General features: G+C 45.2%; 1 protein-coding gene across 15 annotated transcripts in view; it reads right to left on the bottom strand.

The window, feature by feature from the left end:
* celf3a (cugbp, Elav-like family member 3a) overlaps positions 1-15289 on the bottom strand; it is a 39429-nt gene that overhangs the window by 21838 nt on the left and 2302 nt on the right. For 6 of the 15 annotated variants that reach the window (XR_013659171.1, XR_013659170.1, XM_023959631.2 and 3 more), the window contains exons 1-4: positions 11579-11816; positions 11220-11357; positions 10294-10447; positions 9055-9137 (exon numbers count right to left, since the gene is read on the bottom strand). Coding sequence is in view for 13 of the 15 variants with exons in the window: in XM_023959631.2 (XP_023815399.1) it covers positions 9055-9137; positions 10294-10438 (228 nt within the window). In the remaining 2 variants the exon portion in view is untranslated. Of the gene's footprint in view, positions 1-9054; positions 9138-10293; positions 10527-11219; positions 11557-11578; positions 11817-13951; positions 14114-15289 lie in introns of those variants that run through there. The other 9 variants (XM_078955392.1, XM_078955397.1, XM_078955393.1 and 6 more) reach the window with 5 other exon arrangements.

Below are 15289 nucleotides of genomic sequence, written 5' to 3'. Positions count from 1 at the left end.
CAGCAGCAGCTAAAGCCTCAGCTACAGCAGCAGCAGCTACAACAGCAGCAGCAGCTACAGCCTCAGCTACAACAGCAGCAGCTACAACAGCAGCAGCAGCTACAGCCTCAGCTACAACAGCAGCAGCTACAACAGCAGCAGCAGCAGCAGCTAAAGCCTCAGCTACAGCAGCAGCAGCTACAACAGCAGCAGCAGCTACAGCCTCAGCTACAGCAGCAGCAGCTACAACAGCAGCAGCAGCTACAGCCTCAGCTACAGCAGCAGCAGCTACAACAGCAGCAGCAGCTACAGCCTCAGCTACAGCAGCAACAGCAGCAGCAGCTACAGCAGCAGCAGCAGCAGCAGCTACAGCCTCAGCTACAACAGCAGCAGCTACAACAGCAGCAGCAGCTACAGCAGAAGCAGCAACAGCAGCAGCAGCTACAACAACAGCAGCAGCAGCAGCAGCAGCTACAGCAGCACACACATACACACACAAAATGACGACATTACACCTTTAATGCTAGAAATTTAAAGTAAAACAATCTATCACCTTCTAACTCCTAGAGCATCAGGGGGGGGGGGGGGGGGGTGTTGGTTGTACAGTTCGTGGATTTTGAACGCCGTTAGCCTGGCAAGTTCAACAAAGTGGTGTTTCCCTGTTGCTCGCACATTTTTTTAATCAAAGTACTGTAAATATTTAAGACGTGAATAGTTGGTTCAAGGTAAGCGAAACAATGTACCATACGATACAAACATGTCAGGAATGTTGCGGTGGTTGCTAAGCAAATCCTAAAATTTCCTTTCGCCGATTCTACGAAAAATGACATTGTCCTGTTCGTCACCCCCAGACGGCCAAAAAATAAAACGGTTGCTATGGCAAAAAAAAACAACAGAAAAGCCACCATTTTGAAAAAAAAAACGGTTTTTACTGACCAGGGTGGGGTCAGAAAAAAAACGTACAAAGCAGCTTGCAGCTCTGATTTTTCTTAATTCTTTTGTTTTGAATTTTGGCTTCTGCAGCTTTCAGAGATAAAGAAACACTTCATTGAATAACAAGTGTCACACAGATGGAAGAGCTTTAGTGCATATTAAAAGACATTTAGGCATTGGTAATAATAAAAAATGCTGAATTTGTTTGTGATGTTTTTAGCCGAGGTTGGATTTTTTTTTTTTTTAAAACTCCCATATTTGCTACAGGAGAACAAACAGTGAAGGCCACGGCGGCGGCGGTGATAAGGAGAGGCGCAGCAGATGGCTCAGGAGATTGGAATTAGAATATACAAGAGGGAAAACAGTGAGAAGTGGAGACCATAAAGGGCTGCACCACTTCAGATCGGCACGGCAACCGGTCCTGCTGCTCTGATGAGGCCGGCGCTCACATGGCCATCGTCATGACAACCCCGGCGATGAGAGCCTCGCATCAGGTAAACAAGGTTACACTGAGCGACCGGAGAAAGAGGTGCATGACAAATAACAATCATGGATGAGGAGGACAAAGGGAGCCTGTGGGTCAGGAGATGAAAGGATTACAGGTCTGGGGGAGTAAAAATGGAGGCGAAACACAGATCAGAGTCGCTGAATTATTAAAAATGGTGTGGGGCGGATTTACGCCTGTTGAATGCTCGCTGTACCTCGAGAGCAGAAGTAAGGAGGAAAAAATATCTGCTTCTAAGCCTCAACCACTAACACTTTAACTGTAATTTGCTCCCCCCAACCTCCTCCTCCTCCTCGTCCGCCTCCTGTTGCTTCCAGCCCCTCCCCTCGGCTTGTTTACAAAAACAGTCCTATCCGGAGCAGAGACAATACGAGAGCAGAACCTGCCTGATCAACAACACATTACGCCGGTGTGCTTCTGCTGTTTTATTTTTTTCTCCCTCCTCCCCCCCCCCCCCCCCCCCCCCCACACACACACACACACACACAGTCCCTGCGCTCCATCTGCAAACAGACACAGTTACATAAAATCCTCCTCGACTAAACACAGAAAGTCTCCTCCTGAGATCACAGCCACACATTTGCTCTCTGTGGTGCCGCCGGGGATTTGACCGGGATTATGAGAAATTAAATCCATAGATTATCCAATAGAAATGCAGCTACGACTCTGTGTCGGTGGCGCCGTCCCCACACACTGAGGTGTGGCCCTGTCTGTTTTTGTGGAAGGATTTCGGGGCGGGAAAGCGGACTCCGGCTGTTTACGCTCGCACTCATTTCTCCGTATTGATGATGACATTTTGCCGCCTCTGAGCAGATGATTGTTGATGAAGTTTCCCCCTTTACCACAGCCCGTGATGGTAATTCCACCAGTGGTGGTGTGTGTGTATGTGTGGGGGGGGGGGATTTATGGGGGGTGACACATTTTTTCTGATTTCTCTCCATTTTTCCCTAACAGCTGCTGCAGACGCCTTCACCCCCTCCTTTTCCTTAAGGAACGTTTGGAGGAACAGCAGCAGGGATGTGGGGGCGAGGTGGGGGGGTGGGGGTACTGGGGTGTGTGGACAGTGTGGGGTGGGGTGGGGGTGGGGGACAAAAGACAATTTTCTGTCTTCCACTCCGCTCCATCACACAGCCCTGGCCATTGCATCGCACCGGTTGCCTAGCAACCTGGCATCCCTTGTCCCCGCCGTCTCCAGGCAACGAGTCCTGCGACCGTAATCAACCTGCCACGTCCCGCCTCCCCTACCCTCCCCTCCCCTCCCCGCTCTGTTCTTCTCCCGTCTCTAATGCTGCCGCTCTTGCTCCTTCGCCCGCCTCCTCATCGCAGATACGCGCCTTAACGCTGAGATGCACTTGTGAATTCACCCCAGGGGGACTTCTTAGTGGGGGGAGGCACAGGTGTATTCAAAATTGGTTTTTTGTTTTTTTTAAACAACAAAAAAAAGGAAAAAGATAAAGCAAACACAGGAAACGAACAGAACCATGTCACACAAAAGGATTGAACAAAGCAGAGATGCCCGGTTAATATTTTCACATGTGGATGTGCACACATGGGGAGGGAGGGGGGGGGGGTGGGGGCACACAAAGCCTGGGGAAACTCAGACTTCTCCTGCTGGCTGCTGAATCAATCCAACACAAAGAGATAGACGGCTACAGTTCAATAATATTTAATCAATGTCAGCTTGTGCGGCGCCAGAGCCGCTTCCCGCTGATGCTTCCGGCCTCGCAGGGTTCACTGGTTCGCCCTGGAAAATCGGGAAGCTGACAGGTCGGTTACCCCCCCCCCCCCCCCAACCCCCTCCGCTCCCTCCAAAAGAGAAGAAACTGAATCTCAAAGAGTTTCAGAAAACTGCTCGGTCACGTCTCATGGCTACATTTGAATGTGGTCGGACGTGAGACGTCAGATTCGAACCCGTTTCCCCCGCTGCTCTTGTGGTGCACGTTCATCTGCAAAGTTCAAAGAGCCTCCGAGTTCCTGCAGCAGCTATGGATTTGTGTGCCAGACACCCCCCCCCCATACCTCATTAACAGATGTCTGTCTTTAAGCTGATAAAAACACTGCTCCAGTGCACCCCCACCCCCCCATCATGTCAAATTCCCAGTCATTTCTTACCCCCCTCCCCCCCTCACTACCATCCACCCACATCTCTGCATGCCGTCGCCCCACAGTGACGTTCAGAGGACGAGCCCTCTTTTTTTGCTGTTCCTTCCCTGCGCCGCCGCCACCGCCGCTCGCTCGCGCATTGAACTGCATGCGTATGTAAATGAACCCACGCCTGAGTGCGCGCCTAACTCCACACTCTGCCATCATCCACCGCCTCTTCCGCATCAAAACGACGTCGGGATGTATGTAACAGATCAAGGCAGATGCCGTTCATGCCATGACTTGTTGCAGGTCACGAGTTTGCGCCGTCATGACCTCATCTTGTCTGTAAGTCCACACAGTTCTATCTGAACGCTAAAATACAAACACAACACCATAAAATGAGCAATATCCCCCTGCAGCTGCTGGTTTCTGATGTGTATCTCAGGACGAATGTTTGCTTGGACGTTGTGGGCACAGTTTGCAGGCTTCAGCATCACAACTTCCTATCATATCTTCTCTGGAAAAAGCCTGGGCTGTATTTAGTTTAGGCCGTTTTCCCTGACGATTGATCAAGCTCCTGCGTCCAGCCTGCTTGAGTTAATGTCAGGATAAGTCAGACGGTCCTCCTTCCACCTCATGCCAGAAACACAGAAGATCAGATTCTGCTCCGACGGAACAACGAAACCTGGAGGGAAGAGAGCGCTGACAATCATCCGTCCAGCTGTATCTCTAGATATAGGAACGAAAACGCATGAAGCACCCGCCTCCCCCTCCATTTAGAAATAAGCTTTGCAGCATCAGGTTTCTTCTCCTGAACCATCAAAAGCAGCAGCGGAGTGATTTGTTTCACAGCTGCCGCTGGCCTGACGGATCAGCTCAACAGGTTCCATGCTAAACTGAGCTAAGCTAAGCTAGATGGCTCCCATTCAGCCAACAGACGTGAGAACCGTATTGATCTGTTTGACCGACTCCTGGGAAGGAATGAAACAATCCTAATGTATGGACTGACTGCTGGATTAAAAGATCCTGCAGATGTTTTGAGCAAAACTTAGCTTGTATTTTACGGGTGAAGATGGTTTATAAAATATTTGCTGATATGAATGTGAGACGAGTGGTCTGACAGCTCGAATGAGACAGAATGAGAGCAACTCTTCTCCATTCCCATCGTTCTCCATCTTCCCAACTCCAGAACTCTCACTTTCCTCCTTCGCTTTAAGTGGAACATACTTTTTAACACCCTCCTCCTTCCTCCTCTCACTTCCAGACCAAATCCCTCACCTGAAATTAAACACAGGACCAGGTGCCGCTGAGATACCGCCATCTGTTCGCCCCGGCCTGACTTTTTTCTCTTTTTCTATCCTTTTTTTCCCTTTCCCATTGTTAACTGAGACAAAAGAGCAGTGAGAGCAGCTCTTTCCACCCAGAGAGGAGGAAATGCTTCAAAGCCAAGTGAGCTGACTGTTAATGGCAGCTTTCTTTACATTCAGGTGTGCTTTCATTCAGGCCCTTTTCTCCCAGACCCATAATTGCTATCATGTCATTCCTTTTGTATCGCCCTGGCCATGAGATGCCAAAGTTAATTATTCTTTGGCAGCGCAGGTGCAATTACATGACAATTACACCACAGCTGGTGACAGTGGTGGGAAGCAGATCTTGTCCGTGTGGGCGTGCACGAAGCTAATAAGATGGTGCACGCTCCCTTTTTTTTCCTGTGAGGGGTGAGGGGAGTGGCAGAACCGCCGGGTTTAGTGGGTTCCACATGGCTTAGAGGTAGGAGTTTCTGAGGAAGGGAGCGGTGGGGAGAGGGGGCTTTAGCACGGGCCCCGGCCCCGCTGATCCCCCTGTGAGAGGTCGGGAAGGTTACGCTACTGTCACGCTAACAATGGGATTGCTTTTGTCGCCACGATAATAACGGTGTGCGCCTTAAAACTGCCTTTCCATTCCCAGCAGCCTCCGGACTGCAGCTACGACCAGCAACTCAAAGGGGGGGGTGGGGGGGGGGGGTGGTGGTGAAAGGATTCAGAGGAGAGTGAAAAAATGATAAAAAAATAACTATAAAATATCCCAACCCTTCAGTTATCTAGCTGCAGTTTCTCTGCAGGCGTTAAACTCTATTCAGAATGATTGTTTTGACTATGAAATGTACAAAAACAGAGAAAAATGTTACTGAATTTGCAAAATAATCTAAAATATTAGCACTGGATTTCCTTCCCAACGATAAAAAAGGTTGTTATCTCTCAATCTAAATCCACTTATATATAGAAATCAAATCTATTTTCCTAAATAGAAAAAAAAATAATTTTTTGGATAACGAAGGACAAGAAAGAACAAGAAAATTAAACTTAAAATTGCATTTCTGAATATTTCCGTGTATTTTAGTAGCAGACGAAAAAAATGCCTTTTGAAAAAGATCGTATTTGTGATGTAAAAATATGCTGGGCGGGGCTTCAAGCTCCCTGCTCTGACCAGATTCACATACGCCTTAGCCTCCTCGTCTGAGCTAGCATCTTTGCTAGTCTGGTGATGTTAGGTCGAAGGTGTGAGGGGCTGTAAGCTGGCGAGAGAGCACGTAAACGGATGGGTGATGTAAAGTGGGGGCGGGGTTGCTCTGCACCAGTGGTCCTGCCCACAATTCAGAGGTGAATTTCTAATGAACTCCTGCCGCTCTGCAGAAACTATGTCCAAGAAAACGACACAGGTTTTTAGATGTTGGCGAAAAACTGCCTAATTATAAATAAAAGATGAATCTGACTTTAATTTTTGAATGAAATTGAGCCTAAAATGTTGTATGTCTGCAGTTTCGGATTCTTCCATATTCAGAAATTACCTGAAATTAAAAATATCAGCCCCATTTATTTTGGGTTTTTTTATTTTTTTTGCTTCTTTTTCCTTTAAAATCCACAGTCATGAGCCAACATTTCAGGAGGGGAAAGAACTAGAAGTCAATGTTGTAGATTTGAACAAAAATAACTAAAAGGAAACAGGGGTAACGGCTTGTTAGTAAAAGAGGAAGCAGCGATTCTGGGAGCGCGCTCTGTCTCAGTAATTCCTTGCCTTGTCGCCTTGTCTCCCGTATAGACGGTTATTATAGAGACGCGGCTGTCATGTCATATTTAGCTCTGGAAATGTCATTTGGCAGCACACCTGCTGCCTGGCTATGCTAATAAAGCTAGATTTAACTTTGATTAGAATTCAGAGGGAGGTGGGGGGGGGGGGGCGTGGAGGAGAAGAGGAGATGAAGTCACTTCAGCAGTGAGATTCATAGTCGTCTGTCTCTATCAATGACATGTGGGCAAGATGACTCACGCCATTACTGGATGGATGTGTCTGGATGGATGTGTCTGGATGGATGTGTCTGGATGGATGTCGGTAGATGGATGTGTGTGGATGAATGTGTGTGGATGGATGTTTGTGTGGATGGATGTGTGTGGATGAATGTGTGTGGATGGATGTTTGTGTGGATGGATGTGTGTGGATGAATGTGTGTGGATGGATGTTTGTGTGGATGGATGTGTGTGGATGGATGTTTGTGTGGATGGATGTTTGTGTGGATGGATGTGTGTGGATGGATGTTTGTGTGGATGGATGTGTGTGGATGGATGTTTGTGTGGATGGATGTGTGTGGATGGATGTTTGTGTGGATGGATGTGTGTGGATGGATGTGTGTGGATGGATGTATCTGGATGGATGTGTCCAGATGGATGTCGGTAGATGGATGTGTGTGGATGAATGTGTGTGGAGGGATGTGTGTGTGGATGGATGTATCTGGATGGATGTTTGTGTGTGGATGGATGTTTGTGTGGATGGATGTTTGTGTGTGGATGGATGTTTGTGTGGATGGATGTTTGTGTGTGGATGTAAGTGTTTTGTGTGGATGGATGTTTGTGTGTGGATGGATGTATCTGGATGGATGTGTCCAGATGGATGTGTGTGGATGAATGTGTGTGGAGGGATGTGTGTGTGGATGGATGTATCTGGATGGATGTTTGTGTGTGGATGGATGTTTTTGTGGATGGATGTTTGTGTGTGGATGGATGTTTGTGTGGATGGATGTTTGTGTGTGGATGTAAGTGTTTTGTGTGGATGGATGTTTGTGTGTGGATGGATGTATCTGGATGGATGTGTCTGGATGGATGTCGGTAGATGGATGTGTGTGGATGAATGTGTGTGGAGGGATGTTTGTGTGGATGGATGTGTGTGGATGGATGTTTGTGTGGATGGATGTGTGTGGATGGATGTTTGTGTGGATGGATGTTTGTGTGTGGATGGATGTTTGTGTGTGGATGGATGTTTGTGTGGATGGATGTTTGTGTGTGGATGGATGTTTGTGTGTGGATGGATGTTTGTGTGGATGGATGTTTGTGTGTGGATGGATGTTTGTGTGGATGGATGTTTGTGTGTGGATGGATGTTTGTGTGTGGATGGATGTTTGTGTGGATGGATGTTTGTGTGTGGATGGATGTTTGTGTGTGGATGGATGTTTGTGTGGATGGATGTTTGTGTGTGGATGGATGTTTGTGTGGATGGATGTTTGTGTGTGGATGGATGTATCTGGATGGATGTGTGTGGATGGATGTTTGTGTGGATGGATGTGTGTGGATGGATGTTTGTGTGGATGGATGTGTGTGGATGGATGTTTGTGTGGATGGATGTATCTAGATGGATGTTTGCGTGTGGATGGATGTGTGTGTGTGGATTGATGTGTGTGGATGTATGGATGTGGATGGATGTATGTGGATGGATGGGTGTGTGTGGATGGATGTTTGTGTGTGGATGGATGTGTGTGTGTGGATGGATGTTTGTGTGGATGGATGTTTGTGTGTGGATGGATGTTTGTGTGTGGATGGATGTATCTGGATGGATGTGTGTGGATGGATGTGTGTGGATGGATGTTTGTGTGGATGGATGAGTGTGAATGGATGTTTGTGTGGATGGATGTGTGTGAATGGATGTTTGTGTGTGGATGGATGTATCTGGATGGATGTGTGTGGATGGATGTTTGTGTGGATGGATGTGTGTGGATGGATGTTTGTGTGGATGGATGAGTGTGAATGGATGTTTGTGTGTGGATGGATGTATCTGGATGGATGTGTGTGGATGGATGTTTGTGTGGATGGATGTGTGTGGATGGATGTTTGTGTGGATGGATGTTTGTGTGTGGATGGATGTTTGCGTGTGGATGGATGTGTGTGTGTGGATTGATGTGTGTGGATGGATGTGTGTGGATGGATGTGTGTGTGTGTGGATTGATGTGTGTGTGTGTGGATTGATGTGTGTGGATGGATGTGTGGATGGATGTGGGTGGATTGATGTGTGTGGATGGATGTGTGGATGGGTGTGTGTGGATGGATGTTTGTGTGTGGATGGATGTGTGTGGATGCATCACATATGAAACATAAAGGGGGCGGGGCTCTCAGTGACCTTTGTTTGAGCACCACAGCCACAGAGGCTCTTTAGCCCCACACGTCAAACTCTGTTAATGCTCCGGCATATGTCCACGCCTTCCCGCCATCTCCCCTCCCCTCCCCGCATGAAGACGGTGACACACTTACCCCCGGTAGGGTCTTCTGCTCATGCAGTGCATTCTGGGCCTTGAGGGCGGACTCACGTGCGCAGTATGTGAGGAAGGCACATCCTAGACAAACACACGAGAGCAAACGCAGGTGTGTGTGGGTTCCTTTGTGTTCAAAATTTCAAAATAAAAGACATTCTTTGCACCAAACGTTTATATAAACCTGAGACTTTATCAGCCTCCACCACTTCTTAAGAAGCCCCCCCCCCCCCCCCCCCCAACTCAAAAAAACAACAACTCCAGCTTGTCAAGCTGAAACACTTGAGATCTACGGGATTATTAAATCCTAATATCTGGAGACACACGCCGTCAGAATGAGTATTTAATAACACTGTTAAATGTATGCAGCTCCACATAATAGAGAAAGGCCTTCATTAACCTTTAAAGCCCTCTCCAGTCATGAATATGGAGATGTATGCAGAATAGGTGTTGTAGGTGTTATAGGACTGATACCACCTGGCCTCCTCGACTCCCCTGTGACTGATGGGTTTCTCAGAAAAGGCTTTTTGTTTTCTCGTCTGCATTAAAAATGACGGCCAGGATCGTGGCTCGGTTGTGATCACCTCCACAGGTCCGACCCATGGTTGAGTTTCCCTCCAGGTGAGGAAAGGCCTCCTCACCAGCAGATGCAACGGCAGACCTTCAGGCCTCACCTCACCTGTTGTGTTCACCCGGTGAACCCTACGGGGGTTCAAATCCTCTGGATTTTCTTTATTTGAGTGAATTTTAAAAAACGTAAACCACTGAAGTACAGTTGGGATTTGTGATCCATCGCCTCCAGGAGGTCGATTTACACAGACAGAGTTTTAATTACCAGATGAAAGGGGGCTCAAGTGGAGCTACCTTTAATTAAAAAAAATCAAATAGAATTTTTCCTTTCACAAGGAGGAAAGAAAAGTATGATTTTTCAGACAAATTGCCAGAGATCGTCTCATTTTGATCCACAATCCTCAGCTGCAATCTCAGAAATAATCAACCACTGACTCTAAGGAGCAGCTCCTTAACCAAGAGCATCAGTTTTTCTCAGTGGATCAATGATGCCTTTGGGTGTTTGGCCTCTCACACGTCTTTGAAAAAGCCTCTGAAGGGACAACGGCTCAATAAGAAGTCGTTTAACCTAAATCATATTTACAGGAAATCCAATAAAAGCCAGAAAATACAAAGGAACTCCTCGTCTGAAAGGAGCCAACACTTCCTCCTCCCAGCACCGCTCCCTCACCTTTGTGCATCCCCGTGTATTTGTCCTTGATCACCGTCAGCTCGTAGATTTTCCCAAACTGCTCAAAAATGGGCTTCAAGTCCTTCTCCTCCAGGTTTCGGGGTATCTGCCCGATGAAGAGCTTGATGGCGTCGGGCTCCTTCATTTGAGAAGTCTGGGGAGCGGGGAGAGCAGTCAGCAGGAGCACGCACGCCGTTTCGGATTCACACTGCACAGGAGGTGCAAACAGGAGGCTGGGGATGGAAGTGCAAGAGGGAGTGTGGAGTTGGAAGGCTCCAACCGTGTCTGCGTGCATCCTGGAGAACATACTCACAAGAAAGCGGTTTAGAAATCAGATTTTTTACTGGGATTAGAGCTTAAACTGTCAATTTAATCAGGTAAAGCGCAACAAAAAGTGAGAGTTAAATATACAGTCTTCAGAACAGTTTATGGTTTTTGTTTTGATTTATCAAAAGAAAAACTGAACGTATTTATAACCAAATAATTTGTGTTTTTTCTGTGAAGTTTAAAGCTGCGTTTTTGGCCTAAGAATGTCTGAATCAGATCACAGGCCCACTAGAAATATAGAAATGTCATAAAAGGGTTTATTCTTTGTGTTTATTAGATCTTTTTTCAAGACACTTTGATGAGAACGACTGTATTACAGACTATAGAACTTCAATTTTGTTCTTATTTCTTTGGGTTTCTGTATTTTTATATTGATCAGGGACGGGGTCTACGGGATGAGAGGCGTTAAATCAGGACTCAAGTCCACCCCCCCCCCCCCCTCCGCGTCATTTGGGGGCTTCTGGCTGAGGATGCTGAAGCTCCAGCGGAGACGTGACAGCGCGTCAGCCGCTCAGCAGGAGCTCTTTGTCAACAACAATGACCTGCAGCTCCTCCTCACACCTCCTCCTCACTCAAAACAAAGAGTTCTCCTCAAATACCTGTGGTGCTGCTCGTGTCGTGGCAATGAGACTCGACGCGACCAGTGGATGTGTGCGTCTCCTCCTTCTTCTCCTTCTCCCGCGGCTCTTGAGTTCTTCCTCCTCAGTTTCTCAGTTCATTTGCCCGCCGGAGCGCCTCTGGAGGAAACAAGTTAGGCCCCTTGAACAACACAAGTCACATCCAGCCCCGCTCCTTTATTCGGCATCCGCCTCGTTCTCCCGCGTGAGGCGCGTCGGTTCCGTCGGTTCCGCGGCTAAATATAAATCTGGGATTTGAGAGGCGCGGGGGGGGGGGGGGGGGGGGGGGGGGGGGAGAGATAAAAAAAAAATAAAGAAAAAAGCACAAACAAACGTCTTACTGGCTAAAACGCGTCTCGTGACGGAGGAAAATTCAGACTCCCTTCCTTCTTCAGAGGACCGCGGGGGAATAGACGGTCTGGCCGGCTGTCCTCCCCTCTGCTGGCCGTGCGTGTGCGTGCGTGTCTGGGCTGCTTTGACGTCGTAAGCCGGTGTCTCCCTCCCTGTCCATCAGCTCCATCCCTCCCTCCCCAGGGCTGCTGGAGCCGTGATGTCTGCGCCAGGGACCGTCGCTAAACTAACGCATCGGTCACAACCGGAGACAAAGACGGGTTGGGGTGGGGGGAGGGGAGGGGGCAGGATTGTGGCTCTAATTCTCCACAAAAGATGTAAACGCAACAAATTGATGTTTTTGATCCTTTTTCACTATATTGAAGCCCAAAATATCACAGGCAAACACCCCCTAGTGGACGTTAAGGGTCACTTCCTCGCGTTTACTACACATTTAGTTGGATCATTTATTCCTTAAAAGCTGAGTGAATTATCCATTTATAGTACATTACATCACAGAAATAAAACATTAATAAATCATTACTGTCTCATCTGCCTGTATAGCAGCTATTAATGCACATTCATGAATTATTTATACTCAGGTCAGATGGAAAATTGTCCCAAAATTCACGTTTTTTACATCCTCTCTTCATTTATTACCTGATGACGTTGTGAACACAATATACTTAATAGGGACTAAACATTCATCAAACTATGAATCTTTTAAACAAATCCTTAACTGAAATGATAACCTGATTATTATTTTGAGGTCTGATTTTACCCCGTTTAAGACAAACTTTAGCAACACAGACAGCCTCAGTAAAGAAATAATGACAGAGTAATGCTCGTAATGTCACTGCAACACAGCACCAAATCATTTTGCCATTACCGCCGTGCTTTACAGTCACAAGCTGGGGCTTGATCTCTTCTGCGGGTCATGGGTGGCTTGAGAACAACTTCTGAAATCATCGCTGTCTCATCATAGCGGGGTTACACATTTTAATGCATTTGGAATGTTTAGTCTGAAACAAACAAACAAACAGTAAAAACGTTTCAAAGTGATGGCACTTGTTTTGAAGTAGAATTTGAGAATCTAAAGATCAACATCTCATCAAACTTCTATCTTCCTGTTTGAAATAATGTAAAAATACGGATTCCTAATCATTTCCATTTAGCTTTAGGAGCCCCTTTAACTTCAAAAGGCATTTTCTATGTCCAAGCATATAAAACAAAAATGTCTCTCGACCAAAAAACATGAATGATTTATTCAATGAAAGAGAGAATCTAAAGAGAATGTGCTTTAATGGTATATGATTATGTGAGATAACAGACAAAACTAGACCCCATGTTTCTATATGTGAAGAAAAGTTATGCAACATTATATAAATAGAGCGAAGGCCATCTTCAAAAACCTTTTAAGAGGTACGCCTATTACAGTTAATAAACTAAGTACTGGATGCATAAAATAATGCAAATACTTACATATAATGACCAAATATTCACACATAGTATATTAAATAAATTAACACTGCATGGGACTATGTGTTTAAAGTGTGATTGTCTATCTATCTATCTATCTATCTATCTATCTATCTATCTATCTATCTATCTATCTATCTATCTATCTATCTATCTATCTATCTATCTATATTCTTTTAACCAATTTGATTTTTTTAACCAATTTGAACTGTTTTGATATTTAATTATTTATAAATTTAAGACAAGAGAGAAAAAGATACACGTGTAAAATCTACTGTTTCTGTTAAGCCTTTTTTATTCTTTTTTTCCCTACATTTTCTGCATGTTTTATATTTTTATTTTACTTCTTTGTGGCGTATCTTTTCTTACATATTATTTTTTCAATTGCATACTTTCTTGTCAGGGTCTACTTAATTACATTTTTTCATTGGACAAATATTTTATTTTTTACTGGTTCGTGAGTGTCCAAATGTTTGGAGAAGCTCAGCTGTGGAGCTGGGAGTGTTTGGTGTTTGTGACAGTAGTAAAATGGTGACGGTCCCTAACATCAAGCGCTTTAAATCCGCCTTTTGTTCTCGCCGTGGAGCTGTCCGCGGTGCTGAAATCCGTCCACAAGTTCCCTGTCGGTGCGACGGAAAAATGTCGGAGCCTGTCCAACCGGAGGGAAATGCATTATCTCTGAGTGTGTTCGCACACGCATGTCCCAGTTGAAGCACGCGCGTGCCCTCTTTGATATTTCGGCAGCATGTAAACAATGAGCCCACATGACAGCAGGCTGCACACACCCCACATGCGCACGCACGGCGGAACTTCAAAGGAGTCACGATCTGGAGCAGAGGCTGCAACGCTGTGGTGCTTTTGGAGGCAGGCGGGCTCACCGACATCCGCCTTACTCCTAACCTCACCGTTACAGGCCCGTGACCGAATATTTTCGGTTAGTGTAGGAGGCTGAAGCCGCCATCTGCCGACAGGCACCGAATCCCGTCTGCATCCGCCCCTCACGCGCGACGAAGACAGAATTCTCTTTGAGCTTTTCTCTGGTGACAATCAGGAAGGAAAACGACCACCTGATGATGAAAGCACATCTAAACATCAATACGTGAACTAATAAGAACCTAATGTAAAGGAATAAGCATTTTAAAGTAAAGCAATCAAAAATATGGTCGCTTAAGGTTATGCTTTAAAAAGTAATAATAATATAAATAAAATCCTAACGACAAGAACAATTTACCATTTTGCTCTTTTACTTTAATTGCTGCAAAGTGATTCTGCATGTTATTATTCTGACTTTTACTTTTCAAATATTATTTTTGATCAAAGTTATGTTTCTATCATTGTTTGTACCAAATCCATTCATAGGTGACGCTGGACTTGTATTTAAAATGCTCCCAAATATTTCTCTGGGCCTCGTAAACATAAATACATGAAACACTTGAACTGACTAACAAACTTAGTTATAATAATTGTTTTACATTTAAACTCAATTTTGATCATTTTTCTTACATGACACCAAAAGCTGCTAAATCTTTAAAGATTTATGGAACAAAAATCCAATTATACTTTTTATATTAGTCATGTTTATTTAAGCTTGTGGGTTTAAAAAAAAAACTCCTATGAAGTCAGTATGTTTCCACTAGAATTTTGAATTCCTCTGAGGATTCTAAAAACAGAAAGTCTAATTATTTTCCTCCGCGGTTGTATTTTTTCCCCCAGTGGTAAATATTGCAGGAATAAAGATAAACTTGAGAAAAAAATATAAACAGCAGCCTTTGAAATCAGCACAATGCTAAAATCTTTGATTCTTCTCTTCGCAGAGGGCTTGAATTCAAATTTATCACTGTCTCATTTGTACTTTTACTGGTTTAGACCAATAAAAATGCTAAATTAGAAAAGAAACTGCATTCTTCACTGTCAGTTTGGTGTTTGGGTTGCTCGTCTCTGGATGCTCCCTCACAAAAAGCTAATCTTAGCGATTTACACCTCAATAAATATTCGTTAAAGAAATAAAAATGACACACATATAACCTTAATAAAGCCCTGAAACCTGTAAACTTCCAGCCTGAAAGGCTGTTTAACTTATCTAAGTTTCTAAAGAGATGAAAGAAGTCTTGATTAAAAAGGGAACTCTTGTGTCCCTGTGGAGTTTTTGCTAACGGCTCCAATAAATTTAATATAGATGTTAGGAAATTAGATTATTATGGAAAATATGTACCTCAAATTATTTTTTTAGAAAGCAGAAATTT

Source organism: Oryzias latipes, chromosome 11 (genome assembly GCF_053564925.1).
Source record: "Oryzias latipes strain Hd-rR chromosome 11, Olatipes_Hd-rR_3.1".
NCBI classification, from domain to species: Eukaryota; Metazoa; Chordata; class Actinopteri; order Beloniformes; family Adrianichthyidae; genus Oryzias; species Oryzias latipes.
The sequence above is the reverse complement of the archived record's forward strand: the minus strand, read 5'-3'. Positions and strand labels throughout refer to the sequence as shown.